The following is a 25,716-nucleotide window of genomic DNA, read 5'->3' as shown; positions in this document are numbered from 1 at the left end:
CCAAACTTTTGGTACAGACGACATTCTCAGTGTGGCACCTCATCCTTAGAAGCTCAATTTATATGTTAAAGAAGAAACTAATTATCACGCCAGTCTTAGGGATACCTGGGGGAGGAAGGGGCAGCCAGGAATTGGATCTAATGCTCCAGTTCTCAGAGAAAGCATGTCCCCTCGGCAGCAACTTGAGTTCATCTACCCCCTGCTGGTGCTCCTGAGGGAGAGGAGTCTGGGAGGGAAGGCCTCTGAGCCAGGTTGGTTTTTCGCAGCACACAGGGGTAGCTGTACCAGTTTGCTTTGAGGCTAGCCTGTGCTCCTCCCTGGCCACAGTGCCATGGGTCACATTGTCAGGTCGGAAGAACAGATCCACTCATTGTCTTATTCATTCTGTCTTAACAATAACCTCTCATTCTTGCCTTCCTGAGCAGGGTGCCTTGTGATAAATGTGGATAGGGAAGATAGTAATTAGGCCATTAACGCTTGTGATGTATACGATGCTTAGAGGGAGAGGGAAAATGTGCATTGTCTTCCTCAACATGATGCTGCCACAGGCCTCGTTGCTTTTAGCTCTGGAAGTAGAGTTGGATACAGTTTTTGCAGTAACAGGAATTTGATTGTCAAAGTAAATCCCCGTGTGTTTTTGAAATACCAGTTGGAGGTTGTGGATTGTTAGGGAAGTTTCTCCCCCATATATAACACAATCAGGATGTTCAGGAATGGGGAAGTTGCATGTGTGAGAAGAAAAAGGAAATGGGATTGTGAGAGTGAAGTACAAATGCCCCCTAGAGGAGATGTAGACCCATCGGAAGTGGGAAGATAGTGTTTAAGGGGGATCCTTGGGTCAGCATTGATTTTGAGTTTTTTTCTAGGTTCTATATTTGGCGTTTTATAGGTAAAGCTTTTCTGAGGAAGTGTCAGAGCAGTTTTTGTGGCAACATCAGGTAGGAAGAGAGGACCCCTTAAACAAGTTTTTCACACTGAACGTTTGAAGACAGTGTGGGAATGCTTTAAAGTATGTTTAAAGTTTAAGTAAATTACAGTGCAGTGCATACAATGAAATACTGTGCAGCTATTTAAAAATTAAAAAGTTAACTATGTTGACTAGACTTATTGTGTGGATCATTTTGCAATATATACAAATATCAAATCGTTATGTTGTACATCTGAAACTAATATGTTATATGTGAGTTATACCTCAATAAAAAATTTACATATGTATAAACATGTATATTTGTATATAAAATGTGTATATTTAAATAGATATGTTCATGATTTAAGTGCAAAAGGTAGTTAAGAGGTTTCACTTATATAGATTAAAAATATAAAAATTATATGCATAGAGAAAAACAGAAGGATATATATATACATGGTAGTACTTACTTCTGGATAGTGGGGTTAAAGGTGATTTTTTTCTTTTTTTCTAAGCTTATTTGCATTTTCTAAAATTTCTACAATGACCCTTTATTGTTTTATAATTAAAAGAGTGTATTAAAACTGAAAAGTTGATTTGTCCTCTTTTCAAGAACCACTCGATAATTAATGACTAAGCATTGATTTAACAAACTTTTCAAGAACCACTCGATAATTAATGACTGAGCATTGATTTAACAAACTTTTAAAGAATTACTTAGACTTTCCAATAATGTATTTTTGTCTTATGCTTAGCAGGCAGTTCATTCTAGGTGCAAATAATATTTGTTATGAACAGAGCATAGTAGCTCTAACCTATAAAGAAATAAACTATTTGTAAGATAGATAAATTTTAATGCCTTATATAAAAATATGGGGATTTGGTTTTTTTAGACTACCTGATATAAGATATTGCCTTTTTATTTATTTTGCATAGGGAACAGAAATGCTTTGAACATGTGGTAGGTTTTTTCTTCTTCTTCATACAAATATTAAGGTGATTTAGAGGCTGAGTTTAGCTTTGGAATTTTATAAGATTTCTTACCCTTTCCCCCCCACTCCTTCACCTAATACACAACACACACACAAGTACATCTCTCTCTTTCTTATTCTGTCCACTGTTGTGCTTCTATTTGTTTAGGGAACACTATGCCAAGCTAAGTTTCCCCTAGTGGACAAAATTACTTTTGTCAGCGTGTGTGTGTGTGTGTGTGTGTCTGTGTGTGTGTGTGTCTGTGTGTGTGTGTGTCTGTGTGTCTGTGTGTCTGCTGACCGAAGCCAGCAAAGCCAGGCTTTTACTGCTGATGTCAGACCTTTTCGAGAATAATATAATTACAGATAGGAATTTAGCTTACTTCTCTTAAGAGATTGTATCCACACATGTGTATGTGTTTACCTGAAATAAATTAGCATTTTGGAACCAGACTCAGTACATTGCTTTGTTAATGATTTTAGCACTGAAGGCAGCATCCTTTAATGAGAATCCCATGCTTTGTTATTGAAAGCCACTTTAATGAAATGTACAGAGTGAAATGAAAATCACAGGGAGACTGCTGCACTGTTAAGTTAGGTTTTTAGCTTCTGTAATATCTAAAAATTATATTTAACTTAAAAATATTGTTTTAGGACTTTTCTGCTTATAAAATTTTCCCAAAGATTAAAGTATTCATATACCAATGTTTTATTTCCATTCCAAAAGGTTTTTAGTAACTGTTCCCCTGAATTACTCCTTAAAGTATTTTTCCTTTTAATTTTTAAATTTTAAAATGATTTGTCTGTTTCCTTACCTTTTAATGAGGGTACCTTATCTAGTCATTTGTCTTCTAGGCATTTTTTGGCGAGCTCCTGCTGGTGTCTATCTAGTGGGTAGAGGCCAGGGATTCTACTAAATGTACTCCACAAAAAGGATCCAGCTCCAAATGTCAAAACTACCAAGATGGGGAAACCGTTCTCTAAAATAACCAACTTTAGATTTGACCACACATCCGAGACAGCAGCACCCAGAGAATTGTCAGCGCTTAATGGAGTTAGATAACCTGTCACACTCTACAGGCGCAGTGGCCTTCTAGGATGCTAATCAACAAGACAGCCTGTCTGTCTTTTACCTGTTCATTGCGGTATCTACCTAGGGGAGTTTTCCTCTCCCTTGTAGTATTAAGCTGAAGCTGTTTTACAGGATGAAATTTGAAAGACAGTACTAGAAGAAGCCTGATGTCAATTCATTCATCTTGCGTTTGCATCTACTCCTGAGCCATTCTGCTCAAGGATGACTATTCCTATTTACAGAGCTATAATCTTGGTAACTTAATCTAGGCCTTAAGTCTGCCTGTGGTAACCTATTCTTGTGCTGAAGTTTTTCTTAAATCTAACCTAAAATCTTCTTGAGGCAGATTAACTTCAATTTTTGTTCATTTACCAGACACTTTGTATGCTACCTTTTATATACTAGAGGTATTTTGTTAGGTTAGCATCCTCACTGTGGTTGTCTGTAATATTAATCCTTTTAATAATCTTTATATTTAGCTGTTTTACCACTCTAATCTGAACTTCCTTTGAGTTGGAAAATGGAGTCTTGAGCCAGATAGAGTTCTGACCTACACTGTGTTTATGATGTTTTTAACGAGAGTTTTTGTTATTGCTGTTTACAACTCATGGGTCCTAACCTCTGGTCCTTTTTTTGCTATATTCCTAGTCCTTTCTCATCTTCTATTTATATATTTTATCCATCTCCACTCCTGCCTCCCCCATGTATGTTTGTTACTTGCTACTTCTACCTATTTCATTTGTTTTATTCTTATATTTTAGCTTCTGATTTGTTGTATATTATTGTGGACTTACTTCTCATCTTGGAGGTATTTCCCTGCTCATTTTCTATTATTGTAATACTCATTGTACATGCTTTTGTGTCCTTCCTCTAAGTTGGTGACAGTGATATCCAGAATCGACCACATTAGGTCAGTTCTCAACTATCACCTAAAAGTCTGAGTAAACTCCTTATAAGGCTGACAGTAAATCACTGATACTCTTGCTTTGAACCTGGTCCTCTTACAAGTTTTACGTACTCTTTAATAGTTGAATGACAGAGCACTGGTGTCTAATAGAACTCTCCACGTTGCTGGAAATGTTCTGTATTTTGTGGTAGCCACTGGTGACATGTAGGAGCAGTTGCAATGTAGCTTGTGTGACCGAGGAGCTAAATTTTAAATTTAATTTAAATTAAAATTTAAATAGCCTCATATGGCTAGTGTCTACCTATTGGACAGTACAGATCTATTGCATTGCTACCAAAAATGTGACATTCCCAGACCATCACCTGGGAGCTTGCTAGAAATGCGGTATCTCAGACTCTACTGACTTAGATCTGCATTTTAATACGATCAGAGGTAATTTCTATGTGTGCTCAAGTTTAAGAAGCACTGATATTTGGCTGTACATTGGAGTCACATGGGGAGTTTTAACAAATATTGCCGCCTGGGTCCCAAACTCAGTGATTCTGATATAATTGGTATTAGGCCTGGGCATTGGGATTTGTTAAAAATATCCCCAAGTGATTCTAATTGCACAGCAAAAATTTGTGGTACTCAAACTGTGTGTGTATCCAAATCACCTGGGAATTTAATAAAAATACAGAGTCCCAGGCTCTGTCCTGCTTCAGCAAGCTTGTATCTGTATATTCTTTACTAGCTTTCCAGTGATTCTGATACACACATTTTGGATTTGAAAATCCCTGATCTAGAAGATAGTTTCCTACTTTGTTGGTAATTGTCCTGTAATCTAAAATGAAATACCTTGCTGATTTGAAAGAAAATTGATTTGCTACGTCTTTTAGTTATATGACTAAATGAATGATTTATGAATACTTGATTTTTTACAAAGTGTGCCACTCTTGGTGTTTGCATAGCATTTCCTGCTTGTATTATTATTATTATTATTATTATTATTATTATTATTATTATTTGGTGAATTTCTGATCTCTAAGATAAGTCCCCCCGCCCTTTTGCCAGATAGAAGTATCATTCACATTTTGGTTTTCAGAATTGCTAAGCATTCTGCTGATGACAGCTGGTAGTTTCATGGTCAGTTTGCCAGTTCCTTAAGGTGCAACTTGGAAAGTCTCTGGATCAGAATGTTCCATAATGTGGAAGTGTCTGAGAGTCGAGAAAAGTCCAACCCCTTGTCCCCCAGCATAGCCCCACGGACGGGGGCAGTCAGATGCAGCCTGTCAGCTGAGGGAGGCTGGCGTGGAGGGATGATTTAGAGGCGTCTGGTACATTTCGATCCCAGCTCATTCCAGATTGTAGGTTGCGGGGTTAGAAGGGTTGTACTTGGCATGACTCTGTCTTGGGAGCTGGGAAAGAGAATGGATAACTGTGTGACTCTCTTTTCTTTAATGTGCTGTTAAGTTTTGTATCAGTTAAAACCTTTTGTTTTTGTGCTTTAGAACACTTTTTATATGCTAATGCAGCCATACTTTGTCAGGGCATGAATTTATTAGTTACTCATTTCTGGGAAATGCGATAGGAATTGATGAAGGTTTGGAAAATACGTTAGGAACAAACTCATTTTCTCTATGAAAATTAATTGCTATTAAAAATGTGCCACAAAACTGTCTCCCTTCTCTAATGACCAACTTCAGTTTCAATCCTTGTGTTTCCTACAGTAAAATTTTAGGTGCAAATAGAAGTGAATGTGTATAGTTTTTGACTTGTGATGATTTCAAGTCAGCAGCATTTTTCTATTGCTGTCCCTGTCCAGATAATGGAGGATCCGAAATCAAAAGTAATCAAATATGTCGTGGGAAAGCAGTAATAAACTGTCTTAGTGGAGATTAACTAGACTGTATGGTCCCTGGCAGCTATAGATAAGACAGAATGAGATGAAAGAGCCCAGGAAAGAAGGCTGTGTGAGCACTTGAAGGACACAGATTTGCACCTTGTCCTCTTAAACGGAGGCCTGTCCTTATAGGAAACCTGATCCTGGCTGAGTTGTGGGGAAACAACTTGATAACCGGGACTTTCCTGGGGCACCCCTTTCTGGCGAGCTTCAGAGGACTTTGATCAAATAGGGGCTCTCTTGGTTTCACCTGAACCGAGAATGTAACTTCTGGACAGACCGATGCCTGGCTTAGAGACAGGGGCTTGAAGGCAAACCCTCACGAAACAGTTTCCCTCAGTGGGGGAACTGGAGCCTCTGTGGATCAGTGTGAAAAATTCTCCCAGAGCCCACAGACTGGGATGCATTCTTGTGATTTGAGTCAGCGGTACTTAAGTTTGCCATGAATGGGGCGAGCGTGGTTCCCCTAACCGTGGAGGCAGACTCCTTAAAGGCTTGTTTTTTATCGGTTGAAGGAATGAAAATCAGTGGCCCACTGGGTGGGGCCTAGGTGGCAATGGGAGTGTGAAAGCCGCTCTTTAAATATTCTTGGTAGGTTTAGATGGTGGATCTAGACTATCACCTAGGTTAGTGTGGGAAGAAGCAGTTGAGCACCACCACAGTTTGAGGCTGAATTTTGGAAGATACCCAAAGGCACGGAGAAGGAGGCTGGTACCACAGCTCCAAGGTGGCAAATTCAGTGAAAATTATGGGAAAGATTTGGTCACAAAGCATGACACTTACCCCAGTTCTATGAAAGTCTATTCCTGCCTGCTTATGTTCCTTGCTTCACTACTGACTAGGCAGATGCTTAAATATAAAACTCAGATAGGAGGGCATACAATACTGGTAACAGCAGGGTACAGAGACCATTCGCAGGGGTTAACTATTTTCAATATGTATTTAGCAAGTGAGAGAAGATGTTTTTTTGTTTTCTTTTTTTGGGGGCAGAGTGGGATATTTGGAAAGGCATGGACTCTGGTGGAATTTGGTGTTTTGAAATTTATGCTCTCTGACATTGTTTTTCCCTTTGGCTGTCTGTATACCTAGTGTGTGCCATTTCCTGGAGCTGTGTCAAAGTCCAGAAGGTGGCTTTGGAGGAGGCCCTGGCCAATACCCACACCTTGCACCCACATACGCAGCAGTCAATGCACTATGCATCATTGGCACTGAGGAGGCCTATGACATCATTAACAGGTACAGCCAAAGCCAGCAGTGATGGAAACCTAGAAGGGCTCCCTTCCTGCTGACACTGCACTGACCATCGCTGTCTCCTGCCCGTCTCCCATTCGTTTCTCAGAGAGAAGCTTCTTCAGTATTTGTACTCGCTAAAGCAACCCGATGGCTCTTTTCTCATGCACGTTGGAGGTGAGGTGGATGTGAGGTGAGTGTGGTTTTTCTCAGGCTGCTGCATCAGTAGAGTCTAGAGTTTACCTGCCATTAGAGATGCCGAACCCAAGGAACAACATGGCAATCACACGCAGAATGACACGCAGGATGACGTGTTGGTGACACAGTATCATAATAATTGCAGATATGATACAGATGTCCTCAAGTGTCATTATCACTCGACTTCTTTTATGTAAATGTCAAAATATAAGTACTACAGAAACAAAATCAAATGGTTTTGTTTTAAAAGTTAAAAATACATTTATTTGCTATAAAATAATAGCCTAACATATAATAACTGTATTATGTCATATAATCTTTCATCTCTCTAAGATAGAAGGGAAGAAGAAAGCCAAGTAGGGACTTATTTATATTTATATTTTCTGAATGAATTTGATGAAATCATGAGAGTGTTTAACACCTGCATGAGAATTGCTTTGGGAGGTTCAAAAACGCTTATGGGCCAGCGGAGTGCAATGAAACAGACTTGTTTTAACTGATTGAAACCGGTTGGCTCAAAATAATTTTACTCAAGAATTATCTGATGTACCTAGCAAGTAGTTTATTCACCTGGCAGGAGGCTGCTAATGAAGCATATAGGGAATACACTGAATGAGTCATTTCTCAACAGCAAGGGACCATTGAGATTTTATACCAAATTCTTATTACTTAGTCTGAGAAATACATTTTTTTTTTAAAAAAATGAGGTTTCTATATCAAAGCCATCTTATCACCAATTTGTAAATGTGTTTGCTTCTACACAGTTGATTAATATTCTGACTTAACCATTGGTTTGAAAGTATAAGGGAAGAAAAATACATGAAAGTTGTGGAACATAAAACACATTGCAGATAAAAGTAGGTAATCAGGCTGCCTTTAGTAAAGGATTTCCTTCTATCTGTAACCTGTCTGTTCAAACAAAAAATTAGTCTAGTTATTTACTGGAAAAACTTTCTTCACTCTCAACACTTCCAACACCAAATGTGTTTTTTTCCTCATATTAGACAATTTTGACATTTAACTACGCAGTTAGGACAGACCCCACGGGTTAAGGACTCAGTCCCACAAGACTGTCCCCACTTCAGATTCCAGTCACAAGTAATGTGTACCCAGGTTACCCACACTTCTGCCTGATTTAGCTATAAATCGGCGGTTTCCTTGGCCCCCTCTTTAGCTTCAATAATTTGCTAGAATGGCTCACAGAACTCAGGGAAACACTTTGCTATTACTGGCTTATTCTAAAGGTATTATAAAGGATACAAATTAACAATCAGGTGAATAGGTATATAAGGTGATGTCTGGAAGGGTCCAGAGCATAGGAACTTCTGTCCCTGTGAGGTTGGGGCATGCCACCCTCCTGGCAGGCACATGGATGCATTCTCCAACCCAGAAGCTCCCTGAGCCCCCAGGATTTTTATGTGGGTTTCATTAAGTAGGCATGACTGATGAAATCATTGGCCATTGGTGATTAACCCACTCTCCAGCCCCTTTCCTCTGTAGAGTGGGACTGAAGGTTCCAACCTTATAATCACATAGTTCCACTCTCTGGCAACCAGCCCACATCCTCCAGAAGTCACCTCATGTGCATACTCAAGTGTGTTTGACTGGGGCTTGTTATAAATAACAAAAGGCTCCTATCACACCTATAACTCAGAACATTCCAAGGATTTTAGGAGCTCTGTGCCAAGAACTGGGGAGGAGACTAAATACATATATTTATTATATTACAGTATATCAGTATCTGTTGTTAAAAGATAAACCAAGGCACATTTAAAATTTTAAGAGTTTATTTGAGCAAAAATTGGTTTGAATCAGGCAACATCCAATCTAGCGGATAGAAAGGAGCTCCAAGGAGCTATACGAAAAGACTTTTATAGGCACAAGGGAGCAGGGACAAAAAAGTTATACTAGGCAAAAAAGCAGATTGGTTATTGCAAAGTTACACTCCTTGAGGGCATGGAAGGAGTTTATCAGGCAGATGACCTAACTAGTGCTGATCTGGTGATTCCCTATTGACTGGTTGAAGATTCCATTTCTGGGAGAGCTGAATCTGTAACTTAGTATTAGTTTAGCATAAGTAACTCTGTTTTGGGTCTGTTTTCCATTTTTTTTTTTTTTTTTTAACATGGTATAGGGAAACGAACCAGTATAACTATTGAGGAAGGCAGTACAGTATTGTGTTGATGCTTCTTAAGGGAAAAGTAAAAAAAAAAAAATTTTGCCTACATGGTCATTATATGTTCATTCCTGTTCTATAGATATTCTAAGCAAATGTGTATAGTTTGAAATTTAGCTTTTTAAAATGTCTTGAGATTATTAGGTAAAGCAAACAAACCCTACAAGATCACTCTGGTATTTTATCCTATACTTAGGTGACAGAGTGTAGAGTGTATTCTAGAAAGGAGAATTTCAGTGTTCTTGAAGTGTCGAGAGCCTGGTGGACAGTGGTAGAATTGGACCTAGAAGGTCAGGCTCGGAACAGAATGAGGGGCTCTGAAATCTTAAGAAACCTGGACTGTATTTTAAGGTCAGTGGGAAGCCACTGACTAATTTTAAGTATGGAGTGATGTGATCTGACTTGTATTTTATTAGTTCCCTAGTGGCAGTGCATAGATTATAGTGTTTTAGTAAAAGTCTTCTGGTTTCAGGGCTGGAGGGGTGAAGGTAGCCCGGACAGGAGATTGATCCAGGTAACGGTTACTTGGAGTTGGGTGAGAGCAGCAAGGATGGAGAGTATTTGACAAATTTGAGAGATGTGATGACTAATTGGAGGGAGAGAGGAAGAAATTGCACCAAAAAGATGTATTTTGTTCCCTCCCCATTTGAGTGTGAGATCTAGGACTAGTGGCTTCTGGCATAATATCTCAGTTCTTCCATTTATGAGAGGCCAACTTTGTTTTTGGCCACCTCCCTACCTCAGAAGTTACATTAGGATTTAAGAGCAAATACTTCTGAACCCCTTTGAGAGGCTCCAGACCTGAAGGAAATGAGATCAGACCTTCGAAGTTGGCTTTTGGTAGATGATAACATTTTGCATAATTCAGCCTCTGCTGTGCCTTTGGCCAATGCGATTAGGCAGTTGAAAATGCTGGTAGAATAATAATGCTCGCAGCTTCTGAAGAGATCCCTTTGGAATACCTTAGTAAGTTGGGCTTAGTATTATGTCTGTATTGAATAATATGGAAACTAGACCCTTTTCCCTCCTTTTTCTATTTCTTAGGAGGCCTTATAAAAAGGATTTGTAAGTAAAATTAGAATTTTTGTCTTCAACATAAAATGTTGGAGGTGCTGAGATGCTGGATATTTGAAAAAACCTGTAGAAGGGAAGAAAAGACAGTTTGTAGTTGTATTCCATAATAGAGGGAGAAGCTGAAATAAAAGGAATCCTGAGAAGAGTTAGGGCTGGAAAGATGGAATGGCAAGAATTATTCCAAATCTAGTAGAATACCGTTAAAAAAATAAAAAGACATTCTCTTTCTTTTTCATTTAAAAATGTGTATGTATGTGTGTGTGTACTGGTGGGGTGCTTGAAATCAAAGCTCCTTTCTCCCTTTAGAAGCCTAAGGAAATATGTCTGGGTAGGCCTATCTATTCCTGTTCCTCTTATTTGGTCTAAGTGGCCATTAGGGTCTGGTGAGCTTCTTTACAATGTGTTAGTTATAGAAAAAATATAGTCAACCTTTAATGTGTCCATGTCATAAACACAGAAATCCTGGACCTAAAATAGTACTGACATCTGAATGAATGAGCATATCAGAAATACCTGAATGACACCATGGAATTTTGGGAACCATTATAGGTCTTTGAAAGAAGAGCTGAATTCACTTTTGACATGAATTGATATGGCTGTTATTTCCTCTGATGGAGATTTGACCATGTGGAGGTAGGGAGAATAGAATGTCATGTTCTTTCACTGAAGCCATGCTGTGAGCAATTCTATCCAAAGAGAATGTCAGACCTCTCAGTCGGAGACCCAGGACTGACCATGTGCCAAGAGTGAGGACAGGAGGTGATTACAGCTTACTAGGCCGAGAGCACAATCCGCCCAAGAAGGTCAGCGAGCCTGATTTAGGATCTTCCTTGAAGCTTAACACTTTCCCCTCTATTTCTGTCCTTCCAGAAGTGCATACTGTGCCGCCTCGGTAGCTTCTCTGACCAACATCATCACCCCAGACCTCTTTGAGGGCACTGCTGAGTGGATAGCAAGGTGAGAGAAGCTGGGATTTGTCCTGGCTTCTTAGACAGTCGGTGGTCAAGACTTCTGAAAAACAAAGAAAATGGAAAAGGACTGGAAGGGAATATAAAATTATAAGAGATGTGTTAACGGTTATAGCATTGTGAGTTTCAAAAAAAAAAATACTTTTAAAGTTATATTTTTTCCAAATTTTCTTTAATGTTGTATTATAGTTTAGATCGGCAAAGATCAAAAACTTGGGTTACCAGTAATAGTGGGAGTCTACATGGATTTAACCAGTTTGGAGAGCAATTTGATAATATCTCCAAGTAGCCCTTGCTGATGACCCAGTAATTTCACTCCTTCAGAAACTCTCACACATATACGTGAAAGAGACAAAGATAGGACTTGTTTATAATAGCGAAAACCTGAAAACAAGTTAAATGTTTATAAGCGCAAAATGAATAAGTAAGTTTTGGTATAGTCACACTGGAATAAGATACAGCAGTTAAATGAACCAGAGCTACGTGTATCGATATGGATAAATCTCGAAAACAATGTCGAGTGAAAAAAAGGGATGTTAAAATGTGCCCATCAGCATATTCACTTAAAATTTGAAAATATGCAAAACAATTTTATATTATTTATGAGAAGAATCACATGTAATAATATAAAAACAAGCATGGGAATGATAAACACCGGGTTCAGGATGGTGATTATATCTGGAAAGAGAGCAAATGAAATGAGATCAGGGAGGCCTACGCGTTTCCAGAGGAGACTTCAACTCTATCTGTAATTATTTATTTCTTTAAAATATTTTTAAAAAAGAAACAACCCTGAGATGTATTTGGTTAAATCAAAGCTAGGTGTTAAATGCATGTATGCTGTATATATTATTTGCCATACTTTCCTAGATGCTTCATATATTTCATCATAAAAAAAAACCTCAAAAGATATAGTAGATACATACGTGCTATTTAAAATGATATCCAACTGTATTTTATTTTCTTTGCATTTTTATTTTTATCAAAGTAGAACTTATTACTATGAAAATATAATTTACAGCTAAACCAGATGATATACTATGAACATATTTACTTTTTTGTATAAATTTTATTTTCCTAGGATTAATCATTACCTCTTTTTTTTAAGTATATGTGTCGTGAATTCATTCCTAAATTTTCTGCCAGAGCTATAAAATTACTCTTAATACAGTCAAACTCTTCAGGTAATGTATTGATTCTCTTTTGTGTGTGTATTTGTGTACGTGTACATGTGTATATGCGTGCATGTGTTTGTTCTGAGTTATCTGCCCTCCTGCGTAAGCCCGGACAGATTGCTCCCAGCTTGCTGCACAGCAGGCCTCCAGAAGCTTCTTTTCAGCATGAAATTTACTTCACTTCTCTCCTTTGTTGAAACTCTGTCCTTTTTCTTGGTTTACTGACTTATTGTAAGGAAGCCTGTGCCCCAATAGATAGATCCCTCAAAAGAACACTTGGGTGATATCTTTTAAAGATTTTATGTATATTTTTATTCTAGTCTCACATTTGATGGATAGGTTATTTAGTTAGAGATTTCTAAGTTGGAAACTGTATAAATTGTACTCCTTCAGAATCCTTATCTTTTGGCTTCCAGTGTCATTATTTAAAAGGTTGATAATAATAATAACCAACATTTACTGACTACTTGCTATGTAATACTCAGTAGTGGAGTAGCTACAGTTTAGAGATTGAGAGTATAGACTTTTGGTTCTTTTTTATACTTTCTTTTGCTCAGTTGAGATTTCCCATCTTTTTATCCATCACAAGTATATTTTTCTTCACTTCACGGAGGCAAATATATAATTATAATACCTGCCTTAAAGTCCTTGTCTGGTAATTTTAACATCTAGGTATCTTGGAGTTAGTACATCACATTCTCCTGAATCTGCATATGTCAGGTAATTTTTGGATTGTATCCTGGACATCGTGATGTTTTGTTGTAAAGACTAGATTCTGTTAGATTGTTCTAAAGAGTGTTGATGTTTTTATTTTAGCAGGCAATCAACTTGGTTAGACTCAAACTGCAGATTGTCACACCTGCTGGGCGTTAGTGGCTCAGCTCTCTGATCAGGTCTTGGTCAGAAGCCGCTTCTGGTTCGCTAATACCTGTGTGATTCAGGGGTCAGGTCAGATAGAAACTTAAATGAAGTTTAAATACTGAATTTGGGGTTTTCCTTCTCTGACTCTCCTCTTTCTGGGATTCTTCCTCAATTTCTGTCAGCCTGATTCATCTTACCAGAAAGATGGTAAGCTTTCTATTTGTGTCAGCTGCCCGCCCCTGACCCCTGACCTACTGCTGCCACCACTGGGTGACTAGCTGTCCTCATGGCAAACCAGGAATAGGGGAGGGAAGGGGAGGGACTGACTCTCCAACTTTCCAATCCCCACCAAAATCTGCCTGCCTCTTTTTCAGTCAGTCTAGCCCTCAAGAAGTTGTTTCGTGCATTTTGTCCAGAGTGTGTTGCTATTATTTGCAGGAGGATTGGATTGCTAGACACTTACTAGATGTGGAACTCCAGCTGCTTGGGTTTGAATCCCAGTTCTGTCATTTATTAGCTTTGTGCCTTCTACATGTCATTGTTTCCTTATATGTCAGATGGTGTGATGTTGGATTTGATATTAAGCTGAAATACAAAGAAATTAAGTAACCAAAACCTGTTATGGTAACCACTGTGCTTCCTTCCTCCCAATGTCATTGTGTTCCCAATCTATTGTATGTTTTTTGTTTTATTTCTCTTTTTCTCTATCCCTCTCCACCCCTCTCTAGAAGTTTCTGGAATCTTTATTCTTGCTCTTTGGAAACTTCATGCCGATGAACCATGATACGGATTTTTTTCATTCATTGTGCTGGGTACTCAGCAGGTATCTTCTTCTTCTTTTTTAAATTTTTATTTATTATTATTTATGCCTGTAGCACGTGGTCTTCTTAGGTGGTCTCCCATCCAAGTACTAACTAGGCCCGACCCTTCAGCAGGTGTCTTCAGCCTGGAATTGCATATACTTTAGTTCCAAGAAACTTTATTATATTTCTTCTCTTCCATTTTCTGTTTATTCTCTTTATAACATCCTGTGAGTGGGTTGGTATTCTAATTTTGCAAACATTTTTTGCCTATTTTTCATCTCTTAACCTTTCTTATATACTTCTGAATGATTCCTTTACCTGTTTCTTCTAATCCTTCTGTTGGTTTTATTTTTGCAATTCTATTTTAAATTTAATAGAGCTTAGTTTATCCTTATTTATAAAAAAAAGACCACTTCTTTTTTATATAGTATCCTGTTCTTGTTTCAGGAATATTTTATTCATGTGGTGTTTTATTTGGTATATAATATTTTATCTAAAGATATAACTTTAAAAAATTTACTTCTGTTCTCTGCATTATTTCCTCTAATTTATTTTTGTTTGTTTGTTTTGGTCTCTCTCTTTCATATTAGTGACTTTGCACAGATGTCTGGTGTTTAGGAGTCAAGTGCTGAAAAGCCGATGGGGAGCTGTGTGTGCCAGGGTGGGCTAGCGTCCAGCCATTCATCAGGGAATTCTCATATATCAATATCTGTAGAATTATTTCCTTGGGCTTATGAGTTTCTCTAGAGAAGAATCTTCTAGATTCCTGGTTGGCATATGACTTTGGCAGCCAGCTTTGTGAAATACTAGTAGGAAAAGGGGTTAGGGGTATTTGTGTTCAGATGGTAGACTCTCACTTAATCCCCCTGCTCAGTACAGTGCCTCCTTCCTGCTCTCAACTGTGCTGGATGTCTTGGAATTCTACCTCTTAATTAATCCCCCGAAACCTCCCATCTTCTGCTGAGTTTGAGTACTTTTGCTGGGTACCAGGAGGTCTGATTCTTATATAAATTCGCAACCAGTCAAGTTGATTCAAATGCATCCTACTTTTTAGAGGTACCTTGTGTCTCCAGTCGCTGGGCCTTTCACTGGAGCAAATCGCCTTGCTTTCTATTGCTTTGCGCACAACTCCCCGGACTGGCTTAGGTTTCTCTATTCTGTTAAGTCAGTTATTTCTTCTCTCTCCCATTTTCCAGCTTTCACATTTTATCTCCTGTCTCTATTCATGTCTTCTTAAATTCTCTACCCTTGTGGGTTTGTCCCTTTTTAAATTTCTTTACTTACATGTTACTAGGCTATTGTGTTCCATCAATTATGTTTAGCTAAAAGACACTCCCAAAGAATTTTACTAAGTTGCTCCCATGCACGTAAAAACAAAGGGAAAGAAAGTAGGGGGAAAAATATATATGTATAGTGTGCATGTACCATGTACCTTTGTGCAGAGAGAGAGAGAGAGAGAGAGAGAAAGAGCCTAAGACACAGAAACTGACAGTGGTCACTTCTAGTGAGAGGGACTAGGAGGCCAGGGTAGACAGCAGACTGACTTTTCATTGTTTATTTTTATACCGTTTGAATTTTTTTAATTAAAACAAATTTAAAGACAAGAAAAGTTAAGAAAAGGAAAGATTTTAAGAGGTCCTTTGCATATTCTTTACTCATCAGAACTTTCAAACTTGAGTTTTTTCTATGCTCCATGTATCCAAATGCACTGGAAAGAAACTTGGAGTGTGTGTTGGGGTGGCAGTAGGGTCGGGGGACGGAGGATGTTCAAGAATCTGTACAGGGAACGGTAGCCCGTTCTTGACTCTGCACTCTGTCGGCACTGTGATCTCCCTGGGCATGTGGCTTCTCTGAAAAAGGTCCTTGAGTTTCCAAGATGCCCAACCTCAAGGAAGAGGTGTGTAGAAGACAAGAGGTATTGCTGCTTTCTTCCTCTCCCACCTGGAAGTTCTACCAGCTCTTGGATTAAGTGCCCATCTACCTGTGCACCTGTGCTACAGCTAGGGTTGTGAGGCAAACACGCCTGTAGGAAGTGTGACTCTTACATACGTAGATCGTGATCATTGGAAGAAAGTTCTTTGTTATATGAGTATACATCGAAAAGAAAATGTCTTTCCCAGATAAAACATGTATATTGTAGAAAAGCAAAAAGAAGAAAATCTAAACCACTTGTAATCTACCACCAACGACTCTTTTGATGTATGTCTTTCTAGTCCAGAAAAATCATAGAGTACATTATCACTTTATAACTTTTCATGTAATATATCCGGAATATCTTTAAATATATTTCTTTAGCATAAATGATTATAGTATTCTGTTGTCCAGATTTATCATAATTTATATAACTAGTCCCCTAATATTGAGCTTCTGGATTGTTTCTAATATTTTACTGTTATAAATGGGAATACAGTAAACATTCTTATAATCTGACCTTTGGACATATTCTTATTTCATAGGATTAATTCCTAGAGATGATCCTCTATTTCTGGGCTAAATATTATGCATGTTTTATGACTAGAAAATATACTTCAAATAATAATAATTGTAAGAACAGTTATAAAAGTATACATGTTTACTATTGAAACTTTTTGAAAATACAGGAAAATAAAGGGGAAAAATATCAGCAATAGATTTGTACTACAAGATGACCATAATTAGCAATTATTTTGCAATTTTATTTTAACCTGATGGTTATACTATACATATGATTTTATAACTTTTTCCAAAAGTAATGATGCTATGTTTATTACATAAGTAGACTATTTCTGAGTTTTTTCTTTTTCTTTTTTGAGGAAAAGGCATTTCTGAAAGTTAATTAGGTGCCATCTTTCCATTCATGGCTGTGATGATTTATGCCTTAATCTGAGTGAACTCATTTTTTGCCATCCAGGTTCCTGTGCTTCTGCCCATCCACTCAGCCTGGACGCTCATTGGTTGCCAGTAACCCTTAAATCTGCTTTTCTCAATCTTTTCCTAGGTGTCAGAATTGGGAAGGGGGAATTGGTGGCGTGCCAGGGATGGAAGCCCATGGTGGCTATACTTTCTGTGGCCTGGCTGCACTGGTCATCCTCAAGAAGGAACGTTCCTTAAACTTGAAGAGCTTATTGGTAAGTGTCTGTTGATTCCTCTTCCTCTCAGGCCCCCTGGCCCCTAGTGATGTGACTACTCAGATAGGCTTCAGGAAGGTTTGGCTGTGGGAGGAGCTAACAGAATTCCTGCCTTGAGCTCCTGAACTGAAAGTCCTGTAATGAAGCTTTAGATAGAGTTGTTGGAGCGCTCAGCACTGTTCTGAGAAAGTGGAAGGAGTGACCATGTGCTCTCAGTTTCTGCTCCCTTCTTCCTGCCTTTCCATCTTCCTGCTCTGAACTTTCTACATAGTGTGTTAGGCTAACTCCAGAGCCTTCTTGAGTCCTTCAGACATCTGGTATGAGTCAGAGTACCTTCCTCATACTTCTAAAAAAAAATGTAGCTTTGGTCTCTTAAAATTAGGGGTTATCGTGTATCTAGAAAGAATATCCTAAGAGAAAAAGTTACAAGAAGAGCTTTGAGGCATTTTAAAGCCAAGCTTTTATTACCTACCACACTATGTGAACATTTGGTAACTACATTTAAATAAGCTGGGCAGAACTGAGTAATTACATTGAGCAGGCAGCCCAAGCATTTATCCGGACTCCAAGCTCCTGACCATTTAGAATGAACTCAGAAAGGAGTCACTTTTAGGGAGTTGTTAGATCATAGTTAAATTATCATTGGAGACCTAGTGCACAAACATACACGCACCTACAGCCACCAAGGAGATGTCTTTGGGGGGCATTTACCTCCTAACCCTGACCTCAAAGCAAATCAACTGCAATTGACATCCATCTTTTCTCCCCAAGTTCAGATGTCAGGCTCCTATCATAGGAACTCATTGCGAGCTTCCGAGAGAGTTTCTATTATACTTTGTAGAGATATGACCAGCAGCATTTTGTCCTCATCCTTAGGAAGCCTCCTAGAACATACGCTTTTTGAAGGTTCTTAAAGGCTTGAAGTTTCATGCTGAAATGGCCAACTTGTGCACTGGCTTCTGAAATCCACTAAAATCTGATTATTTAACAAGACATGCAACATAAAAGTTCTATTTCCCAGGCAGAAATAAAGACTATAATTAGTGAGTGCCTCAGTTACAAAGACAATATTTGAGATTTGAACTGTCTCTCCCACTTCCCAGCCATGTGACCTTGGGAAAATTGTCTAATCTGTTTTAGCTTCAATTTTTTTTTTCTTCTATAAAGCACAGATAATAATAGTTTCTTGGAGGTTAAAGGAGAAAACATACATAAATGGCTTGGCACATAGGCTCAATAAATGTTAGTGTCCCTCTTACCCAAATTTTCCCTCCCCTCATTGCTTGAGAGATTACGACCATATCTGAGATTTTATATAGTCATAAGATAACTTATGGGTTAGGCACTGGAAAAATTTACCTGGGCTAAAAACACTAATTCGTGAGTAAGTGAAAATGAAGAATGGACTTCCACTACAGTGCTGGTATCTCTTTCATGAGTAATGCTAGCTTACTACATTAAGTGGCATCATCCCAAATGCACTGATCATTAAGACTGACTGAGGATGTATTAGTGCCTGTACCTGCAGTGAAATTTTTTATGTCTTTCTTTTAAGAATTTGAGATTGTGACTCTCCGTGGGTGGGTGTTGCTTTGAACAGGGATATAATCTGAACTCGGCAGCCAGTAACTTAAAGATGGGCTGGAAGACCCTCCCGACCCACTTCTGCAAGGGTTCTTAGTGGCTGTTTTCAGGAACTCAGTCTAATAAGAATCTAGTTACAGGGGAAACACCCTACTCTGCACTGTTGTGTTTGGTAAGGCAGCTCTGTAAGTCCGTGGCTGGCGGCTGGGAAGGAAATGGAAATGTCATTATCTGCTTGGCCACCTGGTTCTGCTCATTCCTAGAGGCCCAACCCATGACTATCTTGATCTCAGTAGTAGAGTGTGTTTAGAACACTTGGAGATAAGCAAGGAATGGAAATATCATATGTGACCATGAGTGACCTCAGGAGCCATTTTATAGGTTCAAAGTAAAAGATTTTCTTCTATCAGCCAGCCAGGTTCCCTAGAGGAGCAGAGAGGCTAGACAGAGACCAGACAGAGCCACCACTGGTCATCAGGACTGATGGCTTCTGCTTCAAGTTCTGTGAGTGACTTGCTAAGAGACCTGGGATGAATTTCCTCAGGTGCCAAGTAAAAGTCAGGAACAGTTTGAGATCATCTGATGAGATGTAGCACAAAATTCTATTTATCTGCATTTAATAAACTTCTCTGAGCAAGGAAGGCGATTAGAAATGAGCCCCTCGTGGTCTTGCCTTAAATTTCCTAGTTAAGCCTTGTGTATTAAGAGACATTTGAGGGTCTCCTCATAAGCCAGTGTGGCCTCTTTATTCTCTCAGCACCGCAACCCATTTGGAACCTGGGAAAAGGTGGTTAATGGTGCGTTAGGCACTGAGCAGAGATCAATGGTGGTTGCCTTGGAAGGACTGGCTTGAATGCGCCACTCGACATCTGTGGCAGTGAGGGGACGGAGGTGAGAAGCCAAAGCACCAGGAAGTCGAAAGGCAGGAACCCTCCCTTGCCAGATGAGCCTCTGGAGATCTTGTCTTGCTGGATTTTGTGTCTCTTTTAGCCTACAGCTGCCTCTCCCTTCTCTGTCTCATTCTCAGCAATGGGTGACAAGCCGGCAGATGCGGTTCGAAGGTGGATTTCAGGGCCGCTGCAACAAGCTGGTGGACGGCTGCTACTCCTTCTGGCAGGCGGGACTCCTGCCCCTGCTCCATCGTGCGCTACACGCTCAAGGTGAGCCTGGCAGCTGGGGGCGGGGGTAGGGAGAGATGGGGGGCATGGAGGGGATCGGGAGGTACATGATTTCCCTCAGCTGCTAATCAAGTCAGGAAGCCAGAGTGGTTTTTCAGAGGGGTTGAAATAAGCTTTGTCTGTCCTAGATTTTGACAGCCCAGTATGGATCTTCCTACTTAGGCATGCATGTACAGACTAGGAGTTAGTTCCAATGGTTTAGGGGTCATGGCTGCTTCAGACTGGCTGTGGCTGGAAGGAGGCGGGCCCCATTGTGACTGCCACCTCAGCTGGATGTGAAGCTATAGTTTCCAATGCCGAGCTCCATATTGGTCATATCAGAACTGAAAACCCATGCCGCGCATTTGGTCACAACAGTGACAAAAAAAGGCAGTTGCATAAAGGTGCAGAGAACCAGAACCCACAGAGAAAAGACTCACGGTGTCTATCTGGCTGTGTAGTTGCCACCATTAGAAATGTCAGATTTAAGAATTGTTGAAGACCACCACAGGTGGCCATCAATCAAATGAAAAGATGTGAAATGCACGTTTGTTTCACCTGTACCACTGGGATGGAAGGTCCCATGTTCACTTCTGTGGCATCTCAAGAGGGAGTCAAAACCAAAGCAGTTACATAGCAAACAGAGCTTCTGGGAGCCTTCCCTTATTATCTGGTGAAATCTCAGGCCGCCTGCTGACTCCCGAATCATCTTTCTCATTTATTTTGTGTGAGTACAGGACGTCTCTAAGGAAGCTAGTGGGAGAGGGGAAGTCATGCCCCGGCTGGTGGCTGATCTGTTCTTGGAGTGAGATCCCTTGGCCCAGAGGGAAGCTTTGCTTTAGACTTAGTAGTTGGGCAATTAATTGCTCAAATGTGGAACATGAGATTCTTTTCTACTGCCCTCTCCCACACTTTTTTTCTTCTTTTTTCTTATTTGGCTGTTCTGAGTCCCTTTCTTTAGTTTCTTAATTCGTTTGAGTCGTGGACACTTCTGATACTGAATCGATGTAAACAGAGTCCCTGTTCTGTCCTCCCGTTCTCCCTGTTTATGTGTGTCCTGAGATTCCTTGGCTTAGGGCCTCTGGGCTTTCGGTCTCATCGCCCTGACTGTGGTGCCTGCACAGTCTCTGGCTTGACCCCTATAGTGGGGAGGTCAGGAAGTCTCCCAGAGTCTAGTATTTTCCAGGCAGAAATAACTTGGGTTTTAGTGATCTCTTTATTGGAACTGGTGAGGTTGAGCCCTTGGTAAAACCGTCAGCTTCTCGCAAACCCGTTCCTGGCAGGGATAAGACGCGGTCATCCTGCAGCTGCCAGGAAAATCCGGAGAGAGCTGTAACAGGAGTGCTACCTGCCAAAGTCTTCAAGGGGGGCCCTGGTTGACATTTTGTTTATTGTAGCTCAAGTTCTGGAGGACTAGTCACATTCAAAGCTTTGCCTGTGGAAAAGGTTGCTTGTGAATCTTAGTGTTTTCATTTTTTTTCACTGCCTGGGAGAAGGCCCGTGCTGGGCCTGATGCTCACCCACTTTTCAGAAACAGTGAACTTGGAACAGTTAGGTCTCTGAGAAGAAAGGAAGTTTTTTGACCGGTAGGCAAAATAATGATGTTGGGAGTCAAAAGGAGATGCAGTGTAGAAAAATATTCAGAATATACTGTGGTCAAAGTTAGGTTTCAAAGCAGTATGTATGTAATTCTAGTTTTAGTGAAGAATTGACTCTAAAAAATTAACAGAAGGCATCTGCTCTGTGAAATGATAGAAGATGTTTGTTTTCTTTCTTATTTGCATTCTCTAATTTTTCTATAATTAATATATATTTCTTGCATAAAGAACACAAAAGTTATTTTACAAAAAAAAGAAACTATAAACAAAATAAGTAGCAAGGTGGGAAAAAATATTTGTGACAAATGATGAAAAGCTAATTTCTTTAATTTGAGAATGTCATCCAAATCAGTAAGAAAGAGACGAACAACCCAATTGAAAAACAAGGATCTGAACAGACAGAAAAAGGATCTGAACAGACAGAAAAAGAACAACTACTATTATTACTTCTACTTCAATTGCTGTTACAATGGGCAGCTGACTTTCCAAGCACTCACCGTAAACCAAGGGCAGAACTGATGCACATATATTTCCTTATTTGAGTCCCAAAACAACCTTATGCAATAGGTACTCTTGTTATCCCCATTTTACAGACGAGGAAACAAAGTACAGTGAGGGTAAGTGATTTGCTTCATAAGACCTGATTGCCACCTCCGTCAGTATCCGAGCCCTGTTTAGAACCACCACAGGTGGCCATCAATCAAATGAAAAGATGTGAAATGCAAATAAAAACAGTGGGACATTAGCCCTTTTTACTGTCAGATGGACAGAGGTTAGAAACCTTGATACCTATGCTGGGGAGTGTGGAGAAACCAGCACTTTCGTATTGTTAGCTAGGGTGGAAATAGGCACATCATGTTTTGAAGGGCAGTTTGGAGACATCTGTTTAATTTATTGGAACCCAGCAAGTGCACTGTCAGGAATTTACCTTCAGAGATATTAGCAAACGATGTCTATTGAAGTAGAGTTTTAAAAGCAAACAACCCCATTGCCCACCAAAAGGTCAACAGTTAAATAAATTATGATCTCCATACAGTAGCTGCATACGATGGGCTGGCTGATGTAGATAGCTCCCCAGGACACAACTGAAAGTTTGAAAGGCCAGGCCTAGAGCAATCTGCATGCGACGTCCACACAGCCTTCCCTGGAAGTGACATAAAGCCCCTTTAACAGGGTGTGTTGGAGAGAGGGGAGGAGACTTTCTTCTTAAATTTTCTATCTGTACCTTTTTTTTTTCATACTCTGCTTTTTTTTTTTTTTTACCATGTACAATATTACTTTTATTTCAGTAAATGAACAAATACACTTTTAAAAGGTGATGATCGTATTGCTAACCAAAAAGATAACAAGGGACTGACACACATCAGCACATGAATCCAGGCTGGACCCTGACTCGGCAAGTGGCCATGAGTAGTTCCATGTGGGTGGCTGCCTTAACACGTGTAGAAGACAGTATTTGAGTAGAAGCATGAGTTATTACTATCTTAAAAATATCAAATGCTGACTAAATTAGTGAGTTATTTTCGTGGAGCAATAAGAAAGCAGCAGGACTGTGAGTTTCTGTCTGGATTGATAGTTACTTGTTGCTTGCTTGTCCTTTGGAACATACCCCAAGCCTGTATTTGTCCGCCTGTGAAATTGAGCTACATGTGGCTGCACCTGTCACTTACTGTTTGGAAAAACGTTTGATTTCTTAGATAAAAGGAACCTTTGAAATGTAAAATGACATTTATATTGGGAGCTGTAATTTGAGGGACAGGTATAAAGAATTTAAAAGCCTGATTCCAGTGCACAGTTATCACCCCATAATTATATCTCCCTTCATCTCACTATGATTCTGTGTGCTGGTGTGCAAATTCAAGATCTCTGGAAATTCCTTATTGAGTTTATGAACTTGGAACTTCTAGACTTCGGTAATGTAAGTGGTAACTGAAGCACTCTGTAATCTATTTAATAATAAACCTACCATTTTTTTTCAGATTCCAACTTTAGCAATAGGTTATCATTTACCATTTACCTTATAATAAGTCTTATTTCTTATAGGATATGAAATGAGTATATTTTTATATAGATGTTTAATGCAGTTATCCTGAAGTTTAGTAAATATGCTTTCATGAGATATAATTCACATACCATACCATTCACCCATTTAAAGTATACACTTCAGTGATTTTTTAGTATATTCAGGGTTGCGCAGCCATCACCATAATCAGTAATCAATGTAGAATTTTCATCACCCCCCCTCAGAACTCCTGTATGGGTTATAAATGTGCTTCTTTAAAGAAATCACAAAGAAAATATCAACAGTGTGATTACAGTATATGTGTAAACTATATATATATATATATATATATATGATATAAACTATGTATACATAATGTAAATCATATATATAAAAATAATACTATAGATATATACTTTATAAAACCCATATAACCAAAAGAACAAAAAGGGGAAATAGGTGTAGCATATGATACAGGAAAAGGGTAAATATAATAGAAAGCTAGATTAATAAAATTGACTGTTGGATCTCAGAAGATACTCTCAAAAGGAAATACAGCTCGTAAACAAAAGTTATGAGAAAATTTCACCCTAATTATTAATCGAAGGAATGCAGATAAAAACAAATGATCAGGTACTGTTTCTTTTTAACATTTTAATTGTGGAGAACTTTTTTTAAAGTAACTAATGCTTAATGTTAAGAAACATTTTAAATTTTGCTAGTGGCTATATAAATTCTTAAAGTAGTGTACCAGTATCTATTAAAAGCCTTAACCCATTTCCCATTTGCCCCAAGAATACTCGCTGGCGACACTTGGGGCTGCAGTGTTTACCCCAAGATAACTCATGGATCACAGTCCTAATCTCACCCCCAAAGTTTGCCACGAAATATCTCACTTTTATTATTATTTTCACATTGCTCTAGTATACTGACAGCCTTTGGAAATGAATAATATCATTCTATATGTAGCATTCTGTTTTTAGTAGCAGTATTTCCATTTACAAAATATAGTAATTCTCGATTGCTGAAAATGTCAAATCCTAGACAACGTAGCATTCCTACATGCGATGTTAACGTCATTCTCAAACAGTTGTTAGCTGAAGGTCCATTTGATGAATCCGATTTATGTATACATTTCTGTTACATTAGGATTAGAGACAAGTTCTGTGTAGAAATAACTCTAAGAACAGTTTTTATATTGTATTTTCACATTGAAAACCAGTCAGATTTGCTTCAGCCTCAGAGAGTGTGTTTATGTAAAATTAAATTAACACTGGCAGCGAGCTGCACTTTTTTTTCTAAACAGGAAGTGGGTTAAAAATGTTTATTCTCTTTAACTGAATAACTCCACTTTTGTGAATCCATTTGAAGAAGATAATCCTAAACAGAGAAGATTCATAAAGATGTTTATTGCAGCATTTTTTATAATTTCAAGGAGCTGGAAACAACCTTGGAAATAAGTAAGAGAAGGGTGAAGTCCCATCATGTATGTATGAATCTTTTACAAAGGCAGCTGTGCTTATAGATAGGGAAAGAAAAAAGAAGAAAGTAATTAACGTGTGTGAATGCCTCCGTGAACACGTGCCCCAGAGTGAGTCCGAGGGGGAAGGCCCCAAAGTGCTCAACTCCTGTGTGCCTGTTCTAGTGTGAGCATCTCAGGGGCCGAGCGTGACCCGGGTGTTGAGGATGAGTGGTTTTTGTACGTGACCGCAGATGTCAGCCAACTGCTGCACCTCATCCAGTGCTTAAAGCGGGAAATAGTGATCACTTTCTAACTGGCCCCATCTTGTCCTCTCTCATTTAAGAAATTTAAAAATGATTTTTTTCTCTAGTATTCCACAATTAAATATTTTGCATTTACTGTAAACTTTGATAAATTTTTACCATAGACGGTTCTATAGTTGTATATATGAGAGTTTTGGCCCAGTGTCTATATTAAAGCAGTTACCTTGTGCGTCCACTTAATGAAGTACTATATGGCTATTCAAAATGATGGTTATGAAGATTATGTAGCAGAACAGGAAAGTTTATGCTTATAACGTTA

General features: G+C 39.0%; 1 protein-coding gene across 3 annotated transcripts in view; it reads left to right on the top strand.

Moving 5' to 3' along the window:
- LOC105308396 (protein farnesyltransferase subunit beta) overlaps positions 1–25,716 on the top strand; it is a 58,128-nt gene that overhangs the window by 24,741 nt on the left and 7,671 nt on the right. For 2 of the 3 annotated variants that reach the window (XM_011384354.2, XM_011384358.2), the window contains exons 5-9: positions 6,829–6,975; positions 7,079–7,162; positions 11,288–11,374; positions 17,202–17,331; positions 19,943–20,075. In XM_011384354.2, the coding sequence (XP_011382656.1) occupies positions 6,829–6,975; positions 7,079–7,162; positions 11,288–11,374; positions 17,202–17,331; positions 19,943–20,075 (581 nt within the window). The remainder of the gene's footprint in view (positions 1–6,828; positions 6,976–7,078; positions 7,163–11,287; positions 11,375–17,201; positions 17,332–19,942; positions 20,076–25,716) is intronic. The other variant, XM_023526996.1, reaches the window with a different exon arrangement.

Source organism: Pteropus vampyrus, unplaced genomic scaffold (assembly GCF_000151845.1).
Source record: "Pteropus vampyrus isolate Shadow unplaced genomic scaffold, Pvam_2.0 Scaffold15, whole genome shotgun sequence".
NCBI classification, from domain to species: domain Eukaryota; kingdom Metazoa; phylum Chordata; class Mammalia; order Chiroptera; family Pteropodidae; genus Pteropus; species Pteropus vampyrus.
This window is presented reverse-complemented; position numbering and strand designations above follow the sequence as displayed.